The sequence below is a fragment of the Taeniopygia guttata genome, chromosome 1 (assembly GCF_048771995.1).
Source record: "Taeniopygia guttata chromosome 1, bTaeGut7.mat, whole genome shotgun sequence".
NCBI classification, from domain to species: Eukaryota; Metazoa; Chordata; class Aves; order Passeriformes; family Estrildidae; genus Taeniopygia; species Taeniopygia guttata.
The window spans coordinates 102737310-102763949 of record NC_133024.1 but is presented as its reverse complement, the minus strand read 5'-3'; the positions used below and the strand labels follow the sequence as shown (position 1 = coordinate 102763949).

Here is a 26640-nt window from a genome sequence, read left to right as displayed (position 1 = left end):
CTTTTCGTTCTTGTAATGTCTTTAATTATAGACTAGTGGGATAATTTTCCATCAAACTTTAAACTGAACATAAAAACCTAAAATAATTTAAAACAGCTCTCTAAAACTCCTGTAAAAAGAAGAAAGATGAACAACGATCTGTTCAAGACCAGTGATTTTTTTATACACCCTCTCGCGAGTCATAATTTGTTATTAAAATAGACTCAAAAGCAGCAAATCTTCCAAATCCATATAGTATCTATAGCATTTCTGTCAATCCAAGGTATCCAAAGGAGGACACATTTGCTCACTCACTCTTAAGCACCATCACTAATGCCACTGTAGCAGATCTCTCCACAGGATGCACAGATCTGCCCAAGATTTTAAATTCTTGGCTATAGAATCCTGTAGCAGATCTCTCCACAGGATGCACAGATCTGCCCAAGATTTTAAATTCTTGGCTATAGAATCCTGTAACAAATGCTGCTACTAGTACACCAAAGCTACACACTTCGTGCTCAGTTTAAAACCAGATCAGATACACTGAGCAACAACTGCATCCCTCTACTGTAGCACAAACCTGCTCTCCAAGTGTTGCTGAAATTCATCATTGCTTTGACCGGGGCAACAGATCAGTTCCAACAGAGTACCTTCAAAGACTGTGCTTTCTGTAATCCTCTGAAGACAGCAACATCTTGTTATTAGATGAGTGATTCAATCACCTAGGTAAGCATTACACACTTGGTGGCAATCATAACCACGACCATATTTACCTCTGGGCACACTTCCTGTAACACGGTGTTCACAATACTGCCATTTATAAGCCTAAGCAGACAAATTATTTTGATAATAAGTCCTTACATTCCTGCATTCTACCTACAGAGGAAATTACAAAGTTAGTTTTACTCTATTGAAGCAATCCACATTTCTTAGAACCTGATCCATGCAGTGGCCAGCCTGGGGAGCCTTTTCTACAAAGAGCTGACAGAGATATCTAGTGTCATTAAGCCTTCCCTGGCAAGGTACCAGACTGAGGACTAAGTACAGATACTGCTTCTTATGTTAACTCCTTCTCAGTGGCTAAAATTTAGAGTACATAGAGTCATACTCAGCCTCTCTCAAGCACCAGCGAGATGGATGCATGTCCATCATGGCTGGTAAAATCCAGTGAGGAGAGTAAAACCCTTTGTAAAGACACATCGATCATTACTTTGAAACACTTCACTAAAAATTGTATTGATGCTGCAAGTCTGAACCAAACAATTCCTTTCCAGGGCAGATCATGGAGAAGTTGCAGTAATAGTGAATCAATTCCAGTTAACAGACTCAATGAGTGCTGTGACATATAACTGCTCACTCATCCCCAAAATGCACTACACACCATGACCAAAAGGGTTACCTTTTATTATTCAATAAACATTAATTATGACAGATGTCTTACACTTTCATATGGTAGAATACTGACTGCCCAGTTCAATAACCAAGGTATTTCTAACTTCCTCCTGGTTAACCAAAACTTAATTCCAAACAAAACTCATCTGTCATCCTCAATCAAGGAGAGGGTCACAAAATACTGCTGTGGAGGGGAGGAAGAAATTCCTGATAATCTGGTGGCAAACTCCCTTCTCTCTCTCAGGTTCCCAGTAAATTGTGAATGGAATCACATCAATATTTTCTCTCTTATTCCAATCGCTCTCAATTCTGCCTTGACTTGGAAGCTTTCAGTACTAAAAATAAACATCTGTGTTTCCATATGTATAAAGCACAATGACACTGATACAAGTTCAAACTTGGGAAAGACTCAGAAACTTATTTCCATACATACAGAAAGGATTGAAAATAATCACTGGAGTTAATCTGAAGGTAGAGTCTAGCCATCTGATTCTGCCTACTACGTCAGCTGGTGTCACAATTCTAGCCCTAACTACTCCTCATCACATGCTCATATAATTCTAGTACTCTTAGCACAGCAATAAATAAAATACTGTACTATTACCACTACAAGACACCTTTCCCTCACACCAAAGAGACTTCTTACCCCTACCCACCCACCAAACAAAAACACTTTCAATGCATGACTCTTGTGAGAACATGATTACAGAAGTCATCACCATCATCTACAATCATATTTTCACCTGTTCATGTGGTGTACACCTGTGGGTTCTTGGCAATGCACCTCACTGAGGTGTGGGAAATTTTGGGTTCAGAACAAGCCCTGTCATCCTTCTTCTCTTAAGTAAATATGCCACACAATCCCAAAACCTGTGTGAATGCCATGGCCTCCTATAATGTTATCTTATTTATAAATATTTTACCTTTTTAAGTGCACAAAATACTAATGCAAATCCCTTGAACATATATACAAGAGTCAGAACAGCAATATATATATATAAAAAGTAATTCAAAGATCTTGAAGATGCTTTTATATTGCGACCTAATGTGCAAGCAGTAGAACACCCCACCACAGGTAAGAAATGAGAAATTTTGAGGGCTATTGAACACTGAATTTTCACAGCTGAACAGTATAAAGTTATTTAGCAGTGTTCAATAGCATTCAAACTCACTTTTGCCTGTGGGTTACAGTGCTCCAGTAGAAAAAAGACTGAAACAAAAACAGTGCAATACAGGTTGGACCAAGATTTTTTCAATATTTTTAAAAAAACCCTTTTAAAGTTCACATCATTTTATGTGTTTTGAAAAACACACAGAGCTCTACAGATGCCACACACTATTAATCAGACAGCACAGAAAGACCATCTATATAAAAGCAGATTTTAGCCTATAAAGATACTACTAACAATACTAAAGGTGTACATGTGTAATTGAAAAAAAAATATTAAAAACCTGCTGTTTCAGGGACAGCAGCTCCCAAGTATAACCAGTTCTGTATCAATGTTGCTACTGCTAAAATGACATATGGAAGATATTGGGGGCTTTTATTCAATTCTTTTTAGCTGGCAAAACTAACACCTCAACAGCTGGATAAGATATGGGATTCATTTTATTGTCATGAATATTGACATTTAAAGGAGTTTTGAAAAGGGGATCTAAGAGTTGGCATTTGTTTTCTAAGTGTTCAAAAATGAGCATTTGAATTTTCTAGTGTGAAACACAAAACAGGTTCCAGAGTAATAATTAGATCCACTTACTATAAATGAAATCACACCCTGCTTAAGCAAAAGAGTTGGTCAGTTTTTCCATTTATGCTTGCATATTTCAGCTTTTACCCATTCCCCTAGCATGGATGTTTCATTGATGGCTGAGGGTAACACTTCAAAAATGAACTAGCTAAACAAACTTCCCAGCAGCACTTGACAGAGCTACACCTATTCTTCCCCATTTCCAAAGCAGTACAGAATTAATTACCAGTTCTATGGATCTATTGTAAGTATAATAGACTAAAGAGCTATCACAGACACATTTATTGTAAAAGCACAATCCCAAGAGTGTCTAGTAGAGGGCCAAAACGATTAACACAAATGCTTTGTCAGATCAAAGATAAAACCTGCACCGCCCAATTGAGGAATGAATTAGAACAGTGGGTTATCTTTCAAATTAACCAGGGCAGTTAGTGAGGAAAATTTCATGAAAGTGTAATTCTTAGCCTTTGTGAATCCACACAGCAGGCATTCTGCCAGCTGACAAGATGATGAAATTTTCATGCTTAAAAAAGCCCTCTTCATTTCCCAATTTAGATTAGCTAGCGTTTCTCTCTCTTTTCATCTATTTGCTCTTCTGAAGCAGAATTAAAAAAAAAAAAAAAGCACACAACAGGATCAATCTCTCATAGAATAAATGCATTTCTGAGAAGAAATAAAATCTATTTAAAAATATATTTACATTTAAGAGTAAGATTATCAGAATTGATATTGTTAATACCATTAAGAAATCTGTAAATACTGGAGCAATGGTAGATATGTTTTAGAAGTCAAATATAAAACATTTCAATGTTTCATGGCAAAAAACGATTGCAGAAGCAGATATTTTCATATAAAGGCAAGTAATTTACAAAAACAATGGGATTGTAGCAGGCTCTCAAAATTCTATTTATGCACTTACATTTGCATCTTTTTAAAGGAATGTTGTATATCATGGTTGTATTTTTTTATTTAACACAGTTTCATGTGCCAAAAAGGGCAGTAGATTTTCTACTTTTAGATTTTATGGCACTCCTCCCTGCCCCTAAATTTATACAACCACATAAAAACCACATAGTCTACAGGAAAAAACAAGCAATATCTTGAACAATTAAACACTTAAAAAAAAAAAATCTGATTCAAAGCTCACTGAAAAAAAGTACACTTATTCATCTCAGTGAGCTGTGAATCAGGCTGAAAGGCTCCTGATAGGGCTGTCTTCATAAAAGGTAGCTCATTATTTACAGGTTAAAAACCACATTTTTGCATTTTATGTTTTGTATTAAGTGCCATTTGAAAAATATATAAACAAAATAGTATCTAAAAAAATTTAAATGGAGTGACAATATATTTGACCCTTACAAATTGGTATTTCCGTGCCTTTCAGCTGCAATTACAATAGGAGATTGTTTAATCAGAGGCCGAAAGTTTCATTAAATGTTTTGTTCAGACAGTTTTTTGCCATAATACTTCTGGATGTGTCTTTAGAGCTTATAGGATTATATATATTAGTGCAAACACTAATTTCAACTCCAGCTGTTATATAGCCACTACAAGTACTGGATGAAAGAAATAAACTAAAAGTCTCAGCATCTGATTTTATAGGAGCTATCAATATATAAAGTTTACTTGCCCAACTCCATGAAAAGCCCTTTTGTAAAAAGAAAATTAATGTACAATCTGGAAATTAATCTCACATTTCCAGATCTGAATGTATTCCACAGTCAAAAACTAGTTTTAAACCTTATTATAGCTAACCAGTTTAAAAGTAAATTCTCACTACTAAAAAAAACCTCTGAGGCATTTACTTACATAGACAAATAATTTTTCTTTTTAAATATCTTAATTATCCAATATATCATGTAAATTGCAATGTTCAGTATTCAAACATTACAGTTTGGTTCCTAGCTTGGTTTTAAAAAAAGACAAAACAACAACAAAAAAACAGAAGTAAAAACATTACATCACTTTTTGTTCTTATCAGCAGTAAGAATTTCTTCTGCCCTTAAAGGCATCTTTCTTCATACAAGTGTACTATTGCATATCTTCTGCACATGTTTTCAAACACTTTATATGCCTGAAATTATTTAGTATGTGGCACTGTATTATCATTATGCATGTACATTAAATCTAAAACCCAATTTTCATACAAAAAGAGTCAGTGAAAATATATTACTTTGACCTATTATTTAATAACACTTTAATATAATGATAATTCTGCAGACAGTTGGACTTCGCAATAAAGTAACATGAGATGTCACATTTTGGTGACTTCACCTTGTCCCAAGTCACCTTTAACTTCAAAGGAAAGGAAAAATATACCTCTACCTTGGGAAATAATGTTAAAATTTAAATAGCTCTAGAAAGTTTTGTGCTCCTTCAGATGCAAAGATCTTCAAAAGAAGTATTTTTACCTTCAGAAATTATTATGCTTTCAGAAAAGTGTTTAGAAAACATTCACCTATAATTGCAATAAGAACTAGTATAGAAGAAAGATAACACAAAACATACACTTTAATATACTTAAACTTAGTATTATACCACAGTAATAATTCTTAGTATTGAAGCTGCTGATTGCAAAAGAAAACACACAACAAATAAGGTACATCATTCAAATTTGGTACAGTCCAAATTTTCAAAAACTATTTATTTTTTTGGGTGTATCAAAAGTTATGAGCACACAAAGGTTATTAATGTCTTCAAAATTTATGTCCATCCTGCAGTTGTGCAAGCAGGCAATGTTGGACAATAAAAACAAGCAGCCAGGCAATAAGCATGAGATGCTCTATGAAAATTTGACCAAAATAGCTATATGCCAATTCACAAAATAGAATGCTTCCAGAATATTAGAAATACAAAATACATTGATATAAGTTAAAAAACATGGTGAGTTTTTTCCTAATGTTGGACAGTGAGAAGATAGGAATTTTAAATACTACACCTTTTTTCCCCAAAAAGCCATATAAAGCCAACCACTACCACTGGCACTTTGGATTCCTTTCATTACCCCTCAATAAAAGAGAATTATATCAATTTAATTAACTACCCATCTTTCTCATAATTTTTTCCCTTCCCAATCATTATTAAGAAAGATTCATAGAATTTCCCTTCCTACAGTTCTTCAAAGAATTTTTATAGAGCTATATTCAGGTTTCCTTTTCACAATATAAGACAATATACATCAATTTGAGTTGAAGAAAGAGAATCGTATTTCAATTACATGAGAAACCGATATCTACATATTTGATAGGCTTCACAGATTTTTGTAAAAGCATTGAGATAATGCACTCTGGCTAAAAATCTGGAAAATAGAGAGCTACTACATCTGTAATAATGCTGACACACACCGTTACAAAAATGTAAATATATCTACCTTGAGGTTGAACTGAGAAAACAAACATTCTAAATTGATTTTTTAATTCACTGATTGTTTTATTTTCAGAAAGTTGGGGGCTGATGCTGCACTCTACTACCTTACACTATATAGGGTAACATGACACTCACAAAAAACTCATCACTACTTGAAAAACTCATTTCATACAACAGAGTATTTTCTGCATACTTACACTGTAGTATTTTCTGAGGTAGCGTCTAATATCCAACAGTAACTTGTTGTTCATTTGAACCACATAGCTGAAAGGAGGCTCATCACATTCTGTCTTGCTGCATCTTAGCAAGCTGGGTTCAATAAATCGCCCCTGCAAACAGAAGTGTAAAACCAGCATCATTATGACAGATGATGGAATCAAAAGTTACCACGGGAGTTTAGACATAATACATATATTTTTAAAAGTAACAGTCTTAAAGGGCCCATAGTATCTGGGCCTTCTTTCTTCCCATCATGGATGGCCACACCCATATGGGAAAACTGCAGGGCAAAGATATCTTCATTTTGCTCTTAAGGAAAGCTCTTTTAGAGAATACACCAATACACCACTAAGGTAGTAATTCAGAAAGAGATGTTGAATAAAAAAAAAAAAATCTGTGGGCAAATCATGCAAAAAAACAGGTTTATTGTTTCCTCAGAGACAAACTTCAGCCTCACTCCACCGATCAGAGAACTGAGAACCTTGAAATCAACCTCACAGATACTAATTTATGAAATTACCAACAGGTCTGTAGGGACAAAATACATAAAGAAAAATCACATTATCATCTTTTGCTTTCTCCAAGTTCAAAGAACAGCTCTTACAGTTTTGCACTATCTCATTCCCTTATTTTTAAAAACCTCTGAACACCGGATGTTAAAATTTCAGGACCTGGAAGTGTTGTGTGAACAGCTAAAATTAAGTTTGTGGAATTCTCACTAATGCAACAGCAGTCTGGTAGGCTGGACAATCATACAGCTTTCAGAAAACTTTCTTGCAAGGTAAGACTTAGCTGTTGTGAGCCATCTTGGCTAAACCCCCACTCACAACACTAATTAATTCCAGGTGAAATAGAGGGGATTTTTGGCTTGGTTTCAGGATTTCTTCTGTGGTTTGGTGGTGGAGATGTATTTTTTTTTCAAGGAGTTTGACATCCACTCCTCTCCAGTTAGCCCATCTGCAACTTGTCAAGTCTACATGCAATTAACTGCCTTATTTACAGCTGCGATGAAAAAAAGTCAAGGATTCACAAAGTATCTCTCGATTTGTGTCTTTTCCTCTTACATGCTTCCAAAGACCGCTTTATTTTGATTCAAAAAATGCAAAACATCTGCTGTTTGTCCAAATTAACTTAAAATAATTACTTTTAATTTAGATAAAAGATTTATTTGCTTTCAGTTTCAAGGTTTTCACTACTCTGAAGCTCACTAATTTGCCGATGACTAATACATACATAACATGCTGTACAGTTAAATACTTGGCCCCACTTCAAGTTGTGATCCAAGGTCAGAGATACATTTTTTGGCAGAACTTCTCAACAAGAATGTACCCCTATGACTTTTTATTCAATTCACAGAGACAGAAGGAAAGATAAGATAGAAAAACCTTACTCTCAAGAAGGGAGGTGGGATGTAGCAAGATAAACACAAGTTTAAAAAGCACTTTGCTCCAATTAATATGATTTAGGATAAGAAACTGCCACTGCTACACAAAAGTTGTATTAAATAGAGAGCTAGAAGTTACTAAGGTGTTAAGATAAGGATTCCTTTAAAAAGTAACAGCAACAATCATTCACGACTGTGGGCAAACAGATTAATGAAGCCAGATAATCGCACACGTTCTGCGAGACGACGCAGCTGAAATGCAAAAATGGGAAAAATATTTCAGCACTATCCTATCAGCAATTATCTGCTCCAAAGCTATAAATAGCAGGACTGAAACAATATGGTATCTTCTGCTACATCATTTGAATCCTATCTGAAAAGCTGTTCTCTCTACAAGCATTTTTCTCTCTCACCAATGAACAGAAATGAAACAAACAAAAAAACCAACTAACCGAACCATCAAAGACATTGTCATAAATATTTTCTGTTCCGCATTTGAGGCAGCAAAACTTGAATCTTTCACAATCCCTATATTTCTCCTCATCAGTGAGCTGAGCTGGGCCACCAACCAAGGCATCATTCTCATCTTTATGGTAATGGTGATGCACTCTGAATTGGGAGGGATCCAGTCCTATTAATAAGAAACAAAAATTTCAAAAGACTAAGAGGTCAACCATGCAAGCAGGCTTATTTTTCATATGCTTGGTGAAGCAGATTCAAAAGAAAGTTACAAAATGTAAATTCTGAAGCTGAAAATCTCTCCTTAGCAAAACTTCCTCTATAAAACATAAATACATTCTACAATTTTTAACCATGAATAAAGGTTCAGGAGACATGAAGAAATCATCTTACTTATCTTCTTACGCAAGATTGCTTTACAAATAAAACAAGCATGCTGCATTATCATGGGAGTATGCAAGAGAACATTTTGTTTCTGAGGAAACCACTCCTAAAGGATAGCTTCATTGCTATTCCCTTCTTAAGTTACATTGAAAATATTTCAATAAAAATGTGCATTGTTATTAAGAAACAGTCTTTAAATCAAAATGGCACCATTAATACCAAAAACAGAGAATAAAAACCCCATTGAAGAAACACGGGTGCACTGCTATTACCAACTCCTTCAAGTCCGTACACAACTGCCAACTCTGATTTCAATGCAGTGGTCGATTTCATTTTGGCTCAGTGGTTAACAGCATGGAGGTTTCAATCTAATGCAGTGGTTAAAATTCAGCAGCAGCATTTAAAACCGCAGCGCAGGAGACAAAGTGCTTTATTTTTGATTGCCAGAACTCAAGATTTTAAACAAATAAATACACAAAAGAGATCCCAGAAATACTGATTCAACCACAAATAAGTAAATAAGCAAGCAAGAATGAAGTTCACTGTTCTAGGAATAAGACTGCCAAAGTAAACTTAATAAAATCCTCAAATTCTGTCATCCTTTGTCATGTGCAACATTTTAAAAGTCCATGCATCTCATTTACAGGGTTTTTTTTGTTAACTTTAGGAAAAAACACATGTTCAGGAAAAAAAAAAACTTAATTGAATGAGCATGTAGGAGAAAACCTTCAGAAAACTATGGCTCACTTTAGTAGCAAAACAAAAAGATCAGAGAAGCACTTTAAAAAATATTTTTAACAGACATTAAGCCAAGTAACAGATTACCATGTATTAAACCAAATCCTGTATAAATTTCAGTTTTAAAAAGTAACAATTCCTATAAGAAATGTAACCAAGATTAGAAATAGAAAGTGAAGCTTCACCTTATTATACCTGCACCGTAACACTTAAAGACAATGGTTAGGAACAATATTCAGGTAAACTACACAAATATTATTGCACTTATAACAGTTGTGTTGTACAGGCAGATTGTCTTTACATAAAGGATTTTATGTCTGACTTTAATACCACTATTCTCAATTTTTATGTTGCAGTCTTAAAACAAATTCAAGCACCAGGAAAAATTCCATTGCCAAATACGTTTATGTGGGTCTTGATAGAATATGGGTTTCACTAAAATTTATCCAATCTTCCCAATTTTGCCAAAAGAAAAAAAAGTCAATGCAGAAAGGCAAAAATTCACCTCCGGGAGGCTTCTAAACTTTTAACACAGTTCTCCACTATTCATTTAAAGAAAAAAGCAAACACAAAATACACTGCTAACAGCATACTTTACACTTTTAATACACATGATATCCCCAAAAAAGACTGTAGGGTTTTGTTCTGGCTTTTTTTTTTTTTTTTTTTTTTAATAGAAGGGTTGGTAATATATATATGCAGCACACAGGTAGTAGATAATAGGTTTAGAAAGGGAACTGGAGTTCAGTATTCTGATTTTGCAAAAAATCAAGTATGTAGTAGGTTGGATCTAAGATACTAATTGTGAAAACAAAAATTCTCCGTTTACTCTGAGTTCAGAAGTGGAATGAGAAACATCATTCCAACTTTCTGATACAGATACCACAGTTCAGCTAGAAATCTTTGGTTGTTTCTCAAAACGCAAGTATGGAGCAAAGTAGCTCACTAAAAGATAAAAGGAGACAAATTCTGGTCTTCAGACAACTGCAGTTCTCTTACACTGAGTCAAAAACAGTGACCAAGTATTGGCCATTTTATATTAATTTAACAGAAAAAAAAATTTATTGTGAGAATTTAAATCACACCTATCTCTGAACTTTCTTAGCTGTTTTGGCTGGAAAAAACAACCAAAAAAATATTGTGCTGAACCAAGCATACATCTGAGTCTTGGTGTGCAAACAGCCACAGTGAAATAAAACGGACTACAAATCAAGCTTTGAAAGAACATGCCTACCTTAATTATCTCATGGAATTGGGAACTATTTTATTTATTATCTCCTTTCAGGAATAGCTAGTTGGTTCAGTTAATCCATTTCAGCACCTACCTCATATACTCTCGGACCAGGTCACACTGGTCACGTTATTTTACTTGGTACACAAAACAGGGGCTACCTAATTAGGCAATGAAAAAAAAATAATATCTGGTTTTGGTAATTCTTAAATGAATAGGATGAGACTAATCAGTGAACTTTGAACTTTTTTTTTTTTTTTTTTTTTACACTGATGACATCAAGAAAAAATAAAAATCAAGTGACTTTGACTTACTCTGACAGGAAGAAGTCTTCAGGGCTATCGGGCTATCATTAAATTACCTGCACTGCATGTAAGCTTTAAAGCTTTATGACCTCACCAAAACGACAAGGCTGGATGCAGGACAAAGCACTGCAACATTACAAATGTGCAGAGTTCCCAACCTAACAAATACAGATAAATTCGGGGACTTGCTCCTGAATTATTTAACAGAATTATTAAAACCATTACTAACTGGCAAGCAAAGCAGATCACTCAAAAACCTGAAAAAACGCTCAGAGATTTTTACCAAGCGCAGTATTCTAAAAGCAACACTTCTGCGGGTCGCTTGTGCCCTTTTCCTTCCCCAGCGGGCACAGGGGCGCCGGGGCAGCGCTGCGGCCGCCGGGCGGGGGCCGGGGCTGGGCCCGGGGTCTGTCTGTGGGGGCCCTTCCCGGGGCTGTGCCCGGGGTCTGTCTCTGGGGACCGTTCCCGGGTCTGTCTGTGGGGGCTGTTCCCGGGGCCGTTCCCGGGGTCTGTCTCTGGGGGCCCTTCCCGGGGCCGTTCCCGGGGCCGTGCCCTTCCAGCCGCAGGTGCCCGGGGTCTGTCTCTGGGGGCCGTTCCGGGGTCTGTCTCTGGGGCCGTTCCCGGGGCCGTGCCCTTCCAGCCGCAGGTGCCCGGGGCCCGCGGCAGTTCCCCCGCGCCTTTCCCCAGGGACCCCGGCAATCGGCAGCCGGTGCTGCCACCCCGCGGCCGGCGCCGCGCACTGCAGCGGGGCCCGCGGGGCCGGCCGCCCGCCCGGGCCGCTCGTTTGTTCACTCACATCGGAACTGCTTCTTTTATTCATTTATCTTAGAGTTGTCTCTTTTATTCATTCGTATTTGCACTCTTTCTTTTATTCATTCCAACGCGATTTAACGCGTCTCAGGTCTGGAGCATCTCAGAACACCCAGCTAGACCACAAACAGCAAAGGTCACGCTGTAGGGCTAAGTTACTGTGTTGTCATGAACTTTCGTCATAACTTTAATTTTAATTTTCATCACTCTCCTTTCACTTCAGTCCCTAATGTGAGCAAAACAACAAAAAAGTCAAAACCTGAGCAAAATTCTTTGTGCCACAAGGAGTGCATCCATCTTGATTTCTGTCTGGAGAGTCTGTCTGTGCAGCTCGTACATACTATATTAAAGACACCTAAATGATTCTCTAACAATAATTTTTAAAAAAATACAATAAAAAAGGCAATATATTTGGTGTTGGTGTGTTTCCTTATAAGAAGCAGCTAACACATAGACACCACCTCAAAGCAGGGAGCAGAACTGGGAAGTACTCCAAATGACAAGCCTCATCAGGACCCAGTAATGACTCCCTAAAAGCAGACAGACTAGCTAAGAAATGCACAATGCCAAGCAATCTGCAGAGCACCAGTGTGCACATCCCTCTGTAAGGCAGCAGAACATCACGATACTGTCTCTCTTAGAACATCATGACACTGTCTTGGACAGCAGTCATCAACTTCCATCATTTGAAACAAGTAATATTCTGTAGTAACAGCTACAGAAGTCCCATGGTTAAAGAACTCTGCTTCCATGTCTGCTTATTTCTGACAACACACAAATAAGATGTAACTTTTCTTTGAGACAAGGAGCAGTACTTATGTATTAACAAAAAACCCTTATTTGAAATATAGTGAGAGAATTGCTGTGCCATACAGCTCTTCCAGTTTAAAAGCCAGATATCTTAAGGATGAAGTAAGGCCTCCAAGATTTAGGAAGATCAGATATATTCAATGATACAACTGCTTGAAGACAGAGTGAATGCAGGAGTATGCCCAGGAGGCTCTCGTTTTTAAGTACAATGAACTTCCATCTCTCAAACAAGCAGCAGACCTCCTACAATGCCCCAAAACAAAAGGTGGTTTTCAACTTGATTCCATAGTGAATAAATATGACAGTGAAGGGGTTCTCTGCAATTTTTAAGTTGCATTATTTGCTCCTGTTCTTCAGTGTCTAATATGATTTAAAATTACTTGATTTGAGCACAGACAGTACAAAGAACTTTTCAGCACTTTGATGTGAGCCAAGCTTCCCTAGCAGAGTTCAATTTTATCTACTCAGACTAGCAGGGTGACAGGAAACATTCACCTTATAAACACGCATTATTGTAGATTCTGTTAAACATGCAGCCAAGATCTTTTTTCTACAAACATTCTCCCTATACAGACACATATTCTACATAATACAATAAATCTGATCAGTGGAGGAAGACAAGTATAGTGAGAATGCAACAGGGTTTTGGTCCATGGATATGATGCTTACGTATCCTTCAAAACGGGAAAACGTTCCTTTTTGCAACAAGATGGGAAAAAGAATGGGAATTTGGATGTATATAATGATGAAAATGCGAAGTTAAAAAGCCAAACTTAGCATCACAGATCAGTAAACAGTTTCCATATTTGCTTGTTTTACCAAGCTAGACTCAAGTATCTTGTACTCTTTTTTAATCTTACAAAGGATTTTTGATTTTTATGAAAGAAAACCACTTGACTGTGCCTCCAGTACCATTAAAAACACCCTGTTAGATAACTCCAGCTTACAACGACTAATGTACAGCTCTGATCAAGCGCTGTATATGAAAACCTAAGCAGATCAGAAGTCTTGAAAGAGACCTGACTTTACCCTCAAGCACAATTTAAGCTTTCCCCAGAAAACAAAGCTAGAGGTGGTGATAAAATTTTGACTGTACAGCAAGGTCAAACTGAACACACTTCAGATCTACGACTGTAATAGATACATACAGGTTTTCAGACTGACAATTGTGGACTATTAATAAACTCTCAGCTGCATGATGCTATTACAGACCATAAAAGAAATCTTCATCTGGAACGTACTACAGTGCAAAAAGCAGCACAGGCACTTGCAAACAGTAGGTGCTATCAAGTGGCACAGAATTCTTAAGATCTGCTAGTTAATTTAGGTGTCTGAAGGAAGCCAAACTTTTCTAAAATGTAACCTGCTGTGGATAAAGAGCTTTGAATTTGAGCTTAACTCTACAAGACTAACAATCTTTGCCAATAAAAATAAACTAGCTTCAGAAATCATTCCTGTCTTTTACCCAAATTAAGTACAAGTTTGCTGCCTATTTTAAACCCCTTCAACCTAACCAAGAGTGCTTGACCTTTTCAATCAGGCATACCACACAGTCGGCTCTGACATCAAGGGAAAGTTGGATACCAAGGCCTTGCCACATAATAAACAGGATGATTTGTGCGGTCAGCCTGCATCTGTGGAGCTCTCAAAGCATGAGAACTGTTGAGGACATGTGGAACATCAAATGCCTCCAAGAGACACCTTTGCTGACTCAGAAAAAGAAGAATTTGTGTCTTCAACCTCTTCTCAACAACTCAGAAATGGAGATTGAAAAAGCTGCATGTTACAAGTATTGTCTTGGGAGATTAAGATCCTTCAAGGCTATCATCCTCCTTCCTGAGAAACAGCAAGGCACCTTTCTTGCACACATTCTAAGTACTATCTCCTCCTGGATTTGGCCTCCTTTACCTAAACACAAAATGCTGACAACTAACTCTTCCTTTGAGCATTGCAATATTCTGAACTAAGTAATTTCTGCAGGTCTGAACTTCTGTAGACACGGGCATAGCACAAACTATTAAACTGACACAGTGCAACTCTCCAAGAAGTTCTCCTAGAGAAAAGGCAGTCTTGTCAAGAATTTCATAGCCAGCAAGATTAACAACTTTTTCATGCCCTTCAGCAATAGTTTTAAAAATAATGAAGTATGTGTGAGTTACAAATCACTGTTTATCAAGTAGGTCAGGCAAGTCTGTTGGTTAATCACTTCTGGGGAGGAAACAACACTAAAAGGAATATACACACAGAGTATAGCATTTTCATGAACAGAGACCCAATAGAACTGTAAACAAATATTCAACATTTCAGTTTTTCTAGGTAACAAGCCCAGGGAATAGAGAAGAAAGAGGCAATCACAGTTGGGCAGAAAAATCTCTAATTCTAATTATTAGACATCCTTTTAAAAGGAAAAACAACTCTAACAAGAATTGTTAGACAACTCTAACAAGAGCAATTCCCTGTTGCTCATTTGAATTAAAACTGTTGATTTCATGGATCACTAACATTAGTTACATTTTTTTGACAGCACTTCTTAGTTTTGGGACCACTTAATTCCTCCATATGAAGCAGTTAAAACTGTTACTAAGATTTTATGTTTCTGTTATCCACTAAGTCAGTTCTAGCAATCAAGTCTTCACTTACATCCTATTAAAAATTTGTATTCTTTCATTGTAATTATGATGCTTTTCCTCCTGGGAAGATGCCAGAGATCCCAGCATTTCTCTCTGGAAACTCCAGAACTCCTTTAGTAACTTAGGAAAATCTCAAAGACATGCAATAGCACTGTCATTTCTGAAAAGCAGATTTTGCAACTCTGTACAGGGATTGTAAGATGAAATTCATGTTAGTGATCACCTTCTGAAAAAATACTACTCTGCAGAAGTCATAAATACACTTAGAGCCCACACTGCTTTCCAAAGGCTGTATAACACAAGCTATTGTTCAATGTTTCTGTTGAAGCATTTCTGTTGAGAAACATACATTAAAACCTCTCACTTTGGATCTTGAAATTCATCAAATAAACTGAATTTAGAATACTTACCTAACCATGTTGCAATAAGAACAGAATCAATTCCCTCTATGGGCACACATATTCTAGCAACTACTGGATGTATTTGCTGTGACAGGTAGTACTGGTAATCAATTTTAAGATTTTCTTGCTTTTTTAACTGTTCTGGAGCATATGCTCGCTGGCTGGCACTGAGATCTGATCCATCCTAAGGAGACACATTAAAAAAAAAGTGTAAAAAAAGTCTATACAAAGGATTATGCTTCAAATATTATGCATTATTTTAATGCAAAATTGTTACACGCTCTTTTGGTTGATTTATTATGCATCCAATACAAATCCAGCAGTAGTAAAAAAACTGCATTGCTGATGCTGGCATCAACTAGCAAGTTCAAGAATGCAAAACCAGCTTGTATTATTGTAGCCTACACGTGCAAATCAGTACGAGTAGACAGAGTAAACAGTCCCATCTGTCAATTCTGAAATGCACAATGAAAACACATTGTAACCATCAGCCCAGTTAAAAATACACAGAGGGCATGCATTTTGGATTCACTTTGTACTAAACCAGCATTATCATTTTGCACAACAAGCAAATTCTAAGTCGTGGATATCAAAACTATATCTGTTTTGCTAGGAAATTTATGTTCTTTAATTCTATAAAGATATTAATAGAATGAATGGTCAGAGAATGGACCAGCACTCATTGGCATATGAATAAATAACAGAGGCAACAGCATTGATTAGAATAAGGAAATTCTAAAATATTCAGAAATACTGAAAGAAATGTATGGTGACATTTCAAGCCAAGAGAGAAACACCAGTTAGAGGTTAAAATATACATTACATCCTTCTCCAACTTGAAAGAGGAAGATAAGGAGAAAATAATTCAATTTGGGAAGGCAATAACTAAATTGAAAACAATATACATGAAGGAATTAAGTATCAGATCTAAGATGACAGTACTCTTGGAAAATGTAACTAATTTAAACCGTAACACCACTCCTCAACTGCCCCAGGAAATATAATTTTTAATATATGTCAAAAATCTTGGAGCAAAACTTAAAGCTGTATTTTTGCAAGATTCCTTAACAGACATAAACCTTTTTTAGGAATGGGGCAGGGTGGGGCAAAGTACCACAACTATTTTGGGAGTTGTTTTTTTTTTGCTAAGTACAATCTCTTTTTTGATTTTTTTCAGCAAAATAGAACAAATGTATTAATACATGACACCTTCATTTTTTCATTTAAGAGAAGCTACTGGCTTCAACAGGGTCAGCAGCCATGGGCTGAAAACCCATCACTAATAAAGACAGACTGCAAGCCATTGGTTCCTCCTACTCCTTTCAGACAACTTAGTATTCAGAACAAAATTAATTTAGGACTATTCAGCTCATCCAGCTGCTTTGCACAAATAATTACAATGCAACTCCTTCAGCTCCCTTCTTTCAACAAGTATATTCTTCTCTTGTATTGTGCCACTGCTCAGCCGCACCCGTGGCCCAGCTCTCAAAAGTCTTGGCAGCTCTGGGGTGCCAGGCTAAGAACTCTCAATTAAGTCAAATACAAATTTTAGTTTGAAAATAATGAAGGAGCTGAAATAGTCACATTGTCAAGTTCATCAGCTTGGCCTAAAAGATCCCTTGGTCCATCTAACTCAACCTACACTATTTTTTTTAAATTAACAGAACCGAAGTGGAGTATGTATTTGTAAAATAGTGATAAGCATTTATAGGATAAACACCTGAAACCAGAAAGTGGCTCAAATTTCCCAGTCTATACATCAGAGGTACCACCGGATCCAATAACTATGAACTGAACAGACACAGGTTGAGACTGGAAAAAACAATTACACTATTTAACCAACAACAATTATCTTTCCACAAATGAAAGGTTCTCCACCACCAGAATTTTCTTCTGCTTAAAATGAAGACTAGGCATTTTCTTTAAATGCCTATTTCAAAAAAATAATTAATTCAGGGAGATTTTACCAGTCGCTATAGGGAAATAGTTGCTGAGCTAATCAATGCTCTATAAAACTAAATTTAGTACAGAAAACTGACGGGTTTAAAATATAAGACTGCCTCACTAAAAAGAAATGCCAAAACATATTTTCCCAGGAGCTGAGATGGGCTTTTTTGCTGTATCTCAAAACAATACCTAGTATTTAGCTATAAAAAAAGACATTTTTACCTGACAAATGATATATGACACTGTGTCTCCTGCCTTCACCTTTCGGCCTCCATGGGAGTTTATCCACATGGCAACATGCACATGTGGCAAGGCTTTTTTGTCAGGATAATCCTGGGGATCTTTTGTCAATGCCTAAAATATCAGAGGGGAAAACAGAAACATAACTATGAGAAAAATCTATTACTTCAGTGATGGACAGCTCAGAACTTTAAAAGACAAGATTACATAGCAGCTATCTTCATCCTTCTACTATTCACAAGTTCATCTTGAACACAAAGCAAGCTAAAAAAACTGTAACAAACATATTTACCATGTATTAAGCTCTAGGCAGTAGTTCTTCAAATTTTATGAATGTTATTATTAATAAAACAAAAGGATGTTTTTACAATTACTATCTGAAAAATGCATTAGCATTATGATCATAATGCAATTGTTTTAAAATTAAACTAAAGTGAAGATGATAATATCACACAAAATACAAAAACAGAGCCAGAGATTACCCTCTTACTCCTGTTCCATTAAGGTCATAGAGTAAATCTGAATAATATTGTGTAGCTGACTGTATCTACAAGTTCTGCAGCAAGAGGTATAACTGAATTTAAATATTTCTGTGCATCTCATACTACTGAAATTCCACAGTGACTTTTTACTTTAAACAAAATAAAATGCTATATTTGAATATTTACTGCCATCCCAATTCTTAGAAACAACTTCTACACTTGACTTAATAGTTAAATATGTTTTTTCCTGAGGTAGTAAAACAGAAGAACTTTAGGAATTTAAAGTGAACATTCTGCTATATGTATCCTTTACAGGGACACTAAGTGCTCTTAGAAGATTTGCATCAGAACATTATTTTTTTTAAGCCAACCATAAAATTCAGTGATTTCTCCACACTCATATGACAACCTGAGTACATTTCTTAACTGATTGACACAGTCTTACAGAGCAGACAGATGTCCAGCTGGCAAGAGAAACAGACTTTGGATAGACAGGTGATAGATGTCTTCTATTAGAAGCATAAGAGGGGCATGTAATACCTAATTCATTGGTGAAACACCCCCCCACAACAGGAAAGGGGAGTCTCTGAAGCTAAAAATATAGTTTTTATCATTGAAGATTCACAAAAAAGAAAAACCACCAAAAAAAACCTGCAATGCTGCTGCTAAAACTGCTGTAGACAAAGCAGAGTATTTTACTTCTTGTTGCAGGAAATTCTTGAATGAGGTCTCAAGGCAACTATTAGCTTTTTTATACAGAGCTTTCTAAGGAAATATTACTGGGCTTTTCTAAAAAACAGAGTATTTGATTACTTTCCATTGCATTCTTCAGTTCATGCATTTCAAGCCTGAAATATAAAGTAATAGCTTAGGAAAGAACTTCTCCTGAAAACATCATATCATTCTTAAAGTGCAGAATGAGCCTGGTAAACAGCAGGATGGGACAAGACACAAAGGTGTTACTCTGGAGCCTCTAGCCCCAGAGTAGGGCTTTTTTCCCCTCAAATTGTAGGATCTCACAGCATGTCCTGAACTATCCAGTACCTAATAAAACTCCTGCTATTTCACAGCATTGTAAGGATTAAAAATATTTTTGTCAGCAGTCAATATATTCAGGAACAGTAAAGCTTTTCTGAGACAGAAAAGAGCTGCAAGATCACTTACCCTGTTTATTTCAAACTGATTTGCTGGGATCTGACCACTGACCACATTTTCTCCAATTTCCATAAGTCGCCTTTGAATATTTTCCACAATTATGTCTCGGGGCTGATCAGAAAGAATCTGACCAATTACATAGCTGCAAAAATAGTACAAAAATTAAGAAAAGCTTGGCATGTGCAAAACCATTACAACAGACACAATCTTCTCTTCCCCTAGATTTTCTGTAGATGTTAAAGAGCCCAAGGATGAAGTCTGAAGAAAAATGTATAGAAATTTACTGGTATATTTTATGTTGTGTTTTATTTATTTACTTATTTAACTAAAAGCAAATTATTGCCAATAGTTTTAATGCTAAATAATGATTTAGAATGGGTATTTTCTTCTGCCATATCATTTTTCCATTTATTATTCCATAGCAGGTATCTTAAGATGGGGGAGAAGAGAACATACCAAGTAAGCAAAGTCTTGCCTATTGCTGCAAAATGTGGTTGGAAGATCTGCCAGCTGCAGAAGAGTTAGTCACTAAAGAACACTCTCCAACATTTGTATAGCTTTAATTACTAATACATTCCTAACTTGGAAAAATTTGCTTCTATTATGATGCATCTTTTCTTAGAAAATGCAAGTCTTAAGAACAGTAAGCAAGTGTGTGGTGTATTTTTACAGATGTGAAAAGTATTCATTTTTGGATACATTTGGACCATGAGCTGTTTAGGTTTTCAAGAGGCATTATACAATGAGTCAGCACCCAGATGACCACCTCTCCACTCTTTCTAATTTTCTTTCTATGGGGCTAAATGTATTACTTCTACTGAATTAAAGCATTAAAATGCCCTATGCAACAACAATTAATAAACAATCAATCCAGTATCCATCATAATGAAGTCTCATGGCAAAAGGAAAGAGAAGCAGTCTTGGGAAAAGGGGCCACCTCCTCAGGCTGCACCCAGTGCACTTCCAGCTTTTTTAGAAGGTGCTGAAAATGCTGAGCACCAGCTTCTTTAGGAAATAAAGCATCTGACCTAGATCCTACAACTCCAAATGCTGACAGCATCTATCATCTTCACAAGATTTCAGCTCTGGTTTATTAAATGACATTTACAACACTGACAACTCAAAAGCACAGCTTCCACAGGAGACACAAAACCAGAGAGTGAAATTTGGAGACATTTGGACTTGCACAGGTCTAATCTGTTATTAATGGCAGAAGGTAAAATTTACATCTCCTCCAAAAATCAGCTAAGTCCTAACACTGATGTTACTTACCAACTGTGATCTTCAGGAAACACAGTATCAAATGTTTAGGAAAGTAAGTACAAATGTTTACTGTTTCAAACACAGCAAAGAAGATAATGCCACAAAGCAACTTACTTTCCAGTCTGTTTAGCAAGATCACACCAATCTCTCCGGACTATGTCCAGCCCTTTTAGCTCTTGTTTAGTTACGTATTTCCCATCTCCTGTTGGTTCCACACTCAGAGCAGCGTATTTCTTCTTCTTTAACAATAGTAAGGACTTAAAAATTCCATCAATATCGATTTCCAACAATTTGTACAGCTTGTTCACTTCACTTTTGATCTGCAATTGTACCAACATTAACAACAAATGAAGCAATTTAACAAGACAAATTCAACTTCCACATCTGAATGCATTGTTCTTAAGTTTTAAAACAAGTTACATTACACACTGTGTATTTGCATACACATTTGAAAGACTGGTCAGATATAATTAATTCATTACACACTAGTAACTACAAGCTACTACTAAAATTAAGGTTCACCCATTGACTTTTTCAGTATCTACAGCTCGGTACATCTAACTCCTTAATAAAATTAAGCAAAGCAGATAAACATGAGATTGAAGTGATCTTGGAGATAACTGACTCCAGCTCATTTTACTAGAACAGCTACTCCATCTAACCTCTCATATAAATTAAGCAAACAAGGGATTTCACAGCAGGGATCTACTTACTAGGCAGAGACAAGAGATGGTCACTTAGACAGAAAAGGCAAATAGCCTGACAGAAAAGCTATCTCGCAAAGGCACCTTTATTTCTTCCCACTCTCACCCTAAACCAGGGAGGGGAGAAAAATTATGACTGAAGATCAGAGCTTAGTGTGTGCATGTTGAGGAAAAACAGGCAAATTTCTTTTACCTTTCCCCACAATATACCTACCTCTTCTGATTTCCTTGAGAGGAAAAGATGAAGTTTTTCTACACACAGGCTATGTTTTATGCATATACAAAAGTTTCAAATGGCACTGATACGTAGTCTTAATATAGTACCAAGTATTTCCTGCCTCTCTTCTAAGGAAACAGAAGTGCCAACAGCTCAAAACAGCACGAACCTTCAACAACAAACTTTGGTTCCAGTACACATCTATCCACCTACTGGCTTGGCTGAAAGTTTCCCACTTGCTTTTTTCTTCCTTCATATGTTTTTACTTTACGTCTTCAACAGAGTACCTCCATATGCCAGGTGTCCTGTTCTGTCTTCATATTCTACTCTTTACTTTCTTTCCTCTACAACTTAACTTTCCCTGCTGATTTTCAGTATCCATATTCACTCTTACTTACACTTCTACCACCAACTATGAACTAGCCTCTTCTCATGTCTCACTGAAGTTGGATATGCATTCAGGTTCTTTTGCCATCTAGATACAGATGTATCACATGCAGGGTATATAGACACTTCTCACCAAGAACAGGACCTTCAGCATAAAATCTCACTGGTTTCCTATCTAGCTTTGTACTCAGATTACTATTTTAAACAAAACCTTCCTTACAAACTTTTCATTTACGTGTATACATATTTGTGTGTACCTGGTTTTTCTCACTTAGATCTCTGTTCTTCCAATTGCAGGAATTACCATTACTTTGATGTCCCCTGTATATTTCTAAGTTTTGAAGGACATCTTGAGGCAAAAACTATTTCGATACAAGGTTCATATTTTCTTTCTTAAAACGGTCAAACAATTCCTCTGAACATTTTTATGCAATTTTAATTTTCAATTTTTCTTTTTTACAGCATACTAACCAAGTGCTCAAAACCCAGTAACAAATCTGATTCATAAGAACACAGAAAATGAGAAAAAACTTCTACTAAGTAATGACTAAAAAGGGCAGGGGTGTAAATACTGGAGGGTTGAGGGTGGGAGAGAACACACACATTAAATGAGGGAATTCAGAAGGCACGTAAGACAATTTTCTCCAATAAGAAAACAAAATTAATTTCTTGGAGGAATGCTTCATTGCTGAAGACAATTCATAAATTCACACTTTACATCAGAACAGGGGTACACTCACTAACTGCTCTCACGGTAATTGTTTGCATTAAACCTCTGTGCCATACTGTCTACATTAAAGCAAAAGTACAGTAAAAGCGATGTAAATATTATTCTTCACCTCTGAACACAAAACTTTGGGAAAGAAATTATTATGCAGTGGAGCAGAGACACTTCTTGAGAGTGCTCCTCATCAAAACACAATTCTTTATACTGATTTTTTTAAAAAGGAATTATGCAAAAAACGAAAATGTAAATGATCAAAGTGTTTGCAAAAAAAACCAAACCTGTCACTTTCTTAAGGAATAAACAAACAAACAAACTAGAAACGTAAAATGAGACAGATATGAATCACTTTTTTCTGCCTCAGAAAGAATATTGAAAGCCACAACATCTGCAATTTTGATGCTAGGTTTGATTGTGCTGATTTACAGAGATAAGGTTATTCACTTTTTATATTTTGTACATTATTTTAATCAAAACATATCTTTCTGTCCTTTTTTTGTTCAATTAAAAAAAAAACAACCTCAACTGATACATAATACAGAAGTACAATGGATTAAAAAAGCTTAAGATTTTACTCTCATTAAGCAGCTGACAAGTTCAAACACATACCTATTCTCTCTGAAAATCTGACTCCAATTCAGAAGTATTTAACCTATTATGCTTATCTTGTCAGATTTCATAAAAGTTGTTATTATTATTTAACTATCCTCTGTAATGTTTAGCCATCAAATGGGAGCACAGGGACAAAAAATAAACCAGATTGAAACCACACACAATCTTACACTGGAGTAAGATTAAACTTTCTTATACACTACTGTATATACACTAGAAATTATACATAATCTTGCATGTGGCAAACAAAAAAGAAAGAGTGCTGTCTACCATGCCAGCAGCCCTCCTGCTACTCAGTTAGGATATCAAGTTATTATCCCATTTTCTGCTCCTGAATGCATCTACTTCTAAAGGTACCCACCATTAGCATGAAGGTAGAAGTATTCTAAAAAACCCTGGAATCACTCTGTCTTAAAATTAAATTACTTCTGTTTAATACTGTACTGAATACATCTATGCTTTCTTTAGGTTTTTTTTAGAGTTTCCATAGCTCTCATTTTCATCAGTTACTTCCATCTTTCAAAAACAGTTTATCTTACATCTTTTCTTTAGAAAGTTCTAAAGTATTTCTCACTTTTCCTCCACAATTTCAGAGGGTCATAAAACTTCCACATCATCAATTGCCAGCTCCTAATCAATCAGATATCTTCTGTATCTGGCATACCATGAAAATTCATAATTGAACTTACCACTGGAAATCTGATAACATATTGAGGGTCATACAAATTATACAACTAAACTGAGAGATATCCCTGGTGAAAAAAACTGAAAAAATCAGAACTGTTCATGTTGTAATTGAAATTAACTTGGAGGAGAAATTATGCGTTACGCTTTGGTTCACCAAATATTGAGATAATCTCCTGCTATTTTAGGATTAATAAAAAAAGCTTGTTATGCAATGAAATGGTTCATTTAATCACTTTTAAAAATGCACAGAATAGCTACACCTGAAAAAGAGCACTCTGAGTTTTTACTACTTCATAGGTTCCACAAATTGTGAAGTTCTTTCTTATGGCACATTCTCTGCTTGTGCCACAGAATCCTCTCTTAATACCATCTGCTCCACGCAGAGTAACAACACAGACCTATGTAGAAAACCTTCAAAATGAGAAAGTTCCTTACCTTATTCCCCAGCTTGAAGACTTCATCCAAACTGGTGCTATTAGTGTTTATCATAATGGAATCTGTGTCTCCATAAATCACTTCAAGGTTCATCTAAACAAACAAAATTGCTTTGAAAAACAAAAAAGAACCACTCCATCTTCTACAAGTCCTACATAACTTTCAAGGTCCAAAAATATCATTGTCTATATACCACTCCTTAAACACTGAACGTATACTAGCAAGTAAAATACATTTTTATTGATAGGTCTGTGCATTTTATTAAAACCTATTTGAATTTAGAGAGAATAAACAAACTTCAGCCACTGATACGTTAAAAAGACCACTGTCCACTTGTGTACATAATACAAATAGGTAACATTTTACTAAATTAATACTAGAAAAATAAGTCAGTGAACAAGTCTGATCTTGAGAAACAGCAGGAACTCGGATCAGAAATAACTTTGGGCTGCTAAGACACAAGAAAATCACTTCCACAAGACTGTTGGGCAAATTCAGACAAGGCAGTCAGCCAAAGTGTTTGAAAGGTAATATCACAGTCAGGTATCCCCTCCCTTTTTCAGCCACCACAATACTACAAAAAAATAAAAACAAACAAAGAGAAAAAATACTTAAGATTCTCCATTTCAAACACATCTGTGAAAGCATTGGCTAGTGGATGACAGCAACTGAGAATACCACAGCACTGTCCAGATTAGGCTGCTCTTCTTCACTCTTTCAGATTATGAAGATGGCTTCATATTTCCATCTTCCCTCTCCCATCTTTTAACTTTTCCTAATCCAACCACCTGTGATTGTCCTCCCCTGGGCAGCAGATCTTTCAGGGCATGCTCCTTTTGGAGAATGATCTAGCTACCATGACCCACAAGGTTCTTCTTTCCAGGTCGAACTACTGAACAATTACATCCAGAGATGGACATAACGTTTACTGAATCCCTTCTCTTTGACTGACACACTGCCCTCACATCACTTCTGATTCTGATTCTTTTAACAATTTAAATGCCCTGCTTGGAGAAGATTGTATTCAAACACCAATCATACTTCCGTAATACTCTGGATAATGGAGCAAGTTCTAGACAAACTGAGGACCACAAAGCCTGAGGTGCATATGAAAGGTATAGCAAAAAAAAAAAAAAAAAAAAAGCAAAAATAAAAATTACCAACACCAGTAAATGTCAGAACAACAACAACAACAAAAATATAGGCAGATGCATATAATTGCATCATATAAATTTGAAAAAAAAATGAAAACCTGACATTTTCAGTGGTGGAAAATCAATGCAGCTGTAAAAACTGCAACATGGCTATGTCCATGTTAAACTCCACAGAGTCGAAAAACCACCCCATGACAGAGTTTAAAGGATGCCAAAAAATAAACCATAATAAACCACTAGAACACATGGTGTAAGAGGTTTATGAGAAAACTCTAATTAGCACTGTTGCTAATTTGCTTGAAACAGGCCCACATAGGCTTCAAGCAGGGTCCAGATCATATCTGTGGTAGGAAAAGGAAAAAGCTATAATCCATCAGGAAGGATTACATTTGTAAACTAGGCATCCTAAGAAGTGATTTCAGGTCTGTTTGGGTTACAGCTCTCTTAGAATAAAAAAATTTCACCAGGTGTGCTCTTTAAGTGTTGTTGTTTAATGAAAATGCTCAGCATTACCTTCTGCACCATCTCCTTGGTATGCATCAAAATCTGAAATAAAAAAAATAATCAAAGATTAGCATATGATATAATTACAGGCTAACACAGGCAAACATATCCATTAGGTTGCTAACTCCAAATGCTCTCACCTTTCAAAACAAAGCAAACTACCTCTCTCCTGGCAACACACAGTCACCTCAATACTCCTATTACATGAGTAAATTCTCGTTTGACCTTGTATTAATGCTATTATTAACTCCCCTAAAACAAGATTAAAACAAA

The 26640-nt window shown here is 36.1% G+C and overlaps 1 protein-coding gene across 4 annotated transcripts in view; it reads right to left on the bottom strand.

Annotated features, from left to right (window-relative positions):
* POLA1 (DNA polymerase alpha 1, catalytic subunit) overlaps positions 1 to 26640 on the bottom strand; it is a 181649-nt gene that overhangs the window by 89623 nt on the left and 65386 nt on the right. For all 4 annotated transcript variants that reach the window (XM_072934808.1, XM_030282388.4, XM_030282374.4 and 1 more), the window contains exons 27-34: positions 26377 to 26409; positions 24710 to 24802; positions 21058 to 21263; positions 19690 to 19822; positions 18026 to 18157; positions 15866 to 16040; positions 8541 to 8719; positions 6683 to 6814 (exon numbers count right to left, since the gene is read on the bottom strand). In XM_072934808.1, coding sequence (XP_072790909.1) covers positions 6683 to 6814; positions 8541 to 8719; positions 15866 to 16040; positions 18026 to 18157; positions 19690 to 19822; positions 21058 to 21263; positions 24710 to 24802; positions 26377 to 26409 — 1083 coding nt within the window. The remainder of the gene's footprint in view (positions 1 to 6682; positions 6815 to 8540; positions 8720 to 15865; positions 16041 to 18025; positions 18158 to 19689; positions 19823 to 21057; positions 21264 to 24709; positions 24803 to 26376; positions 26410 to 26640) is intronic.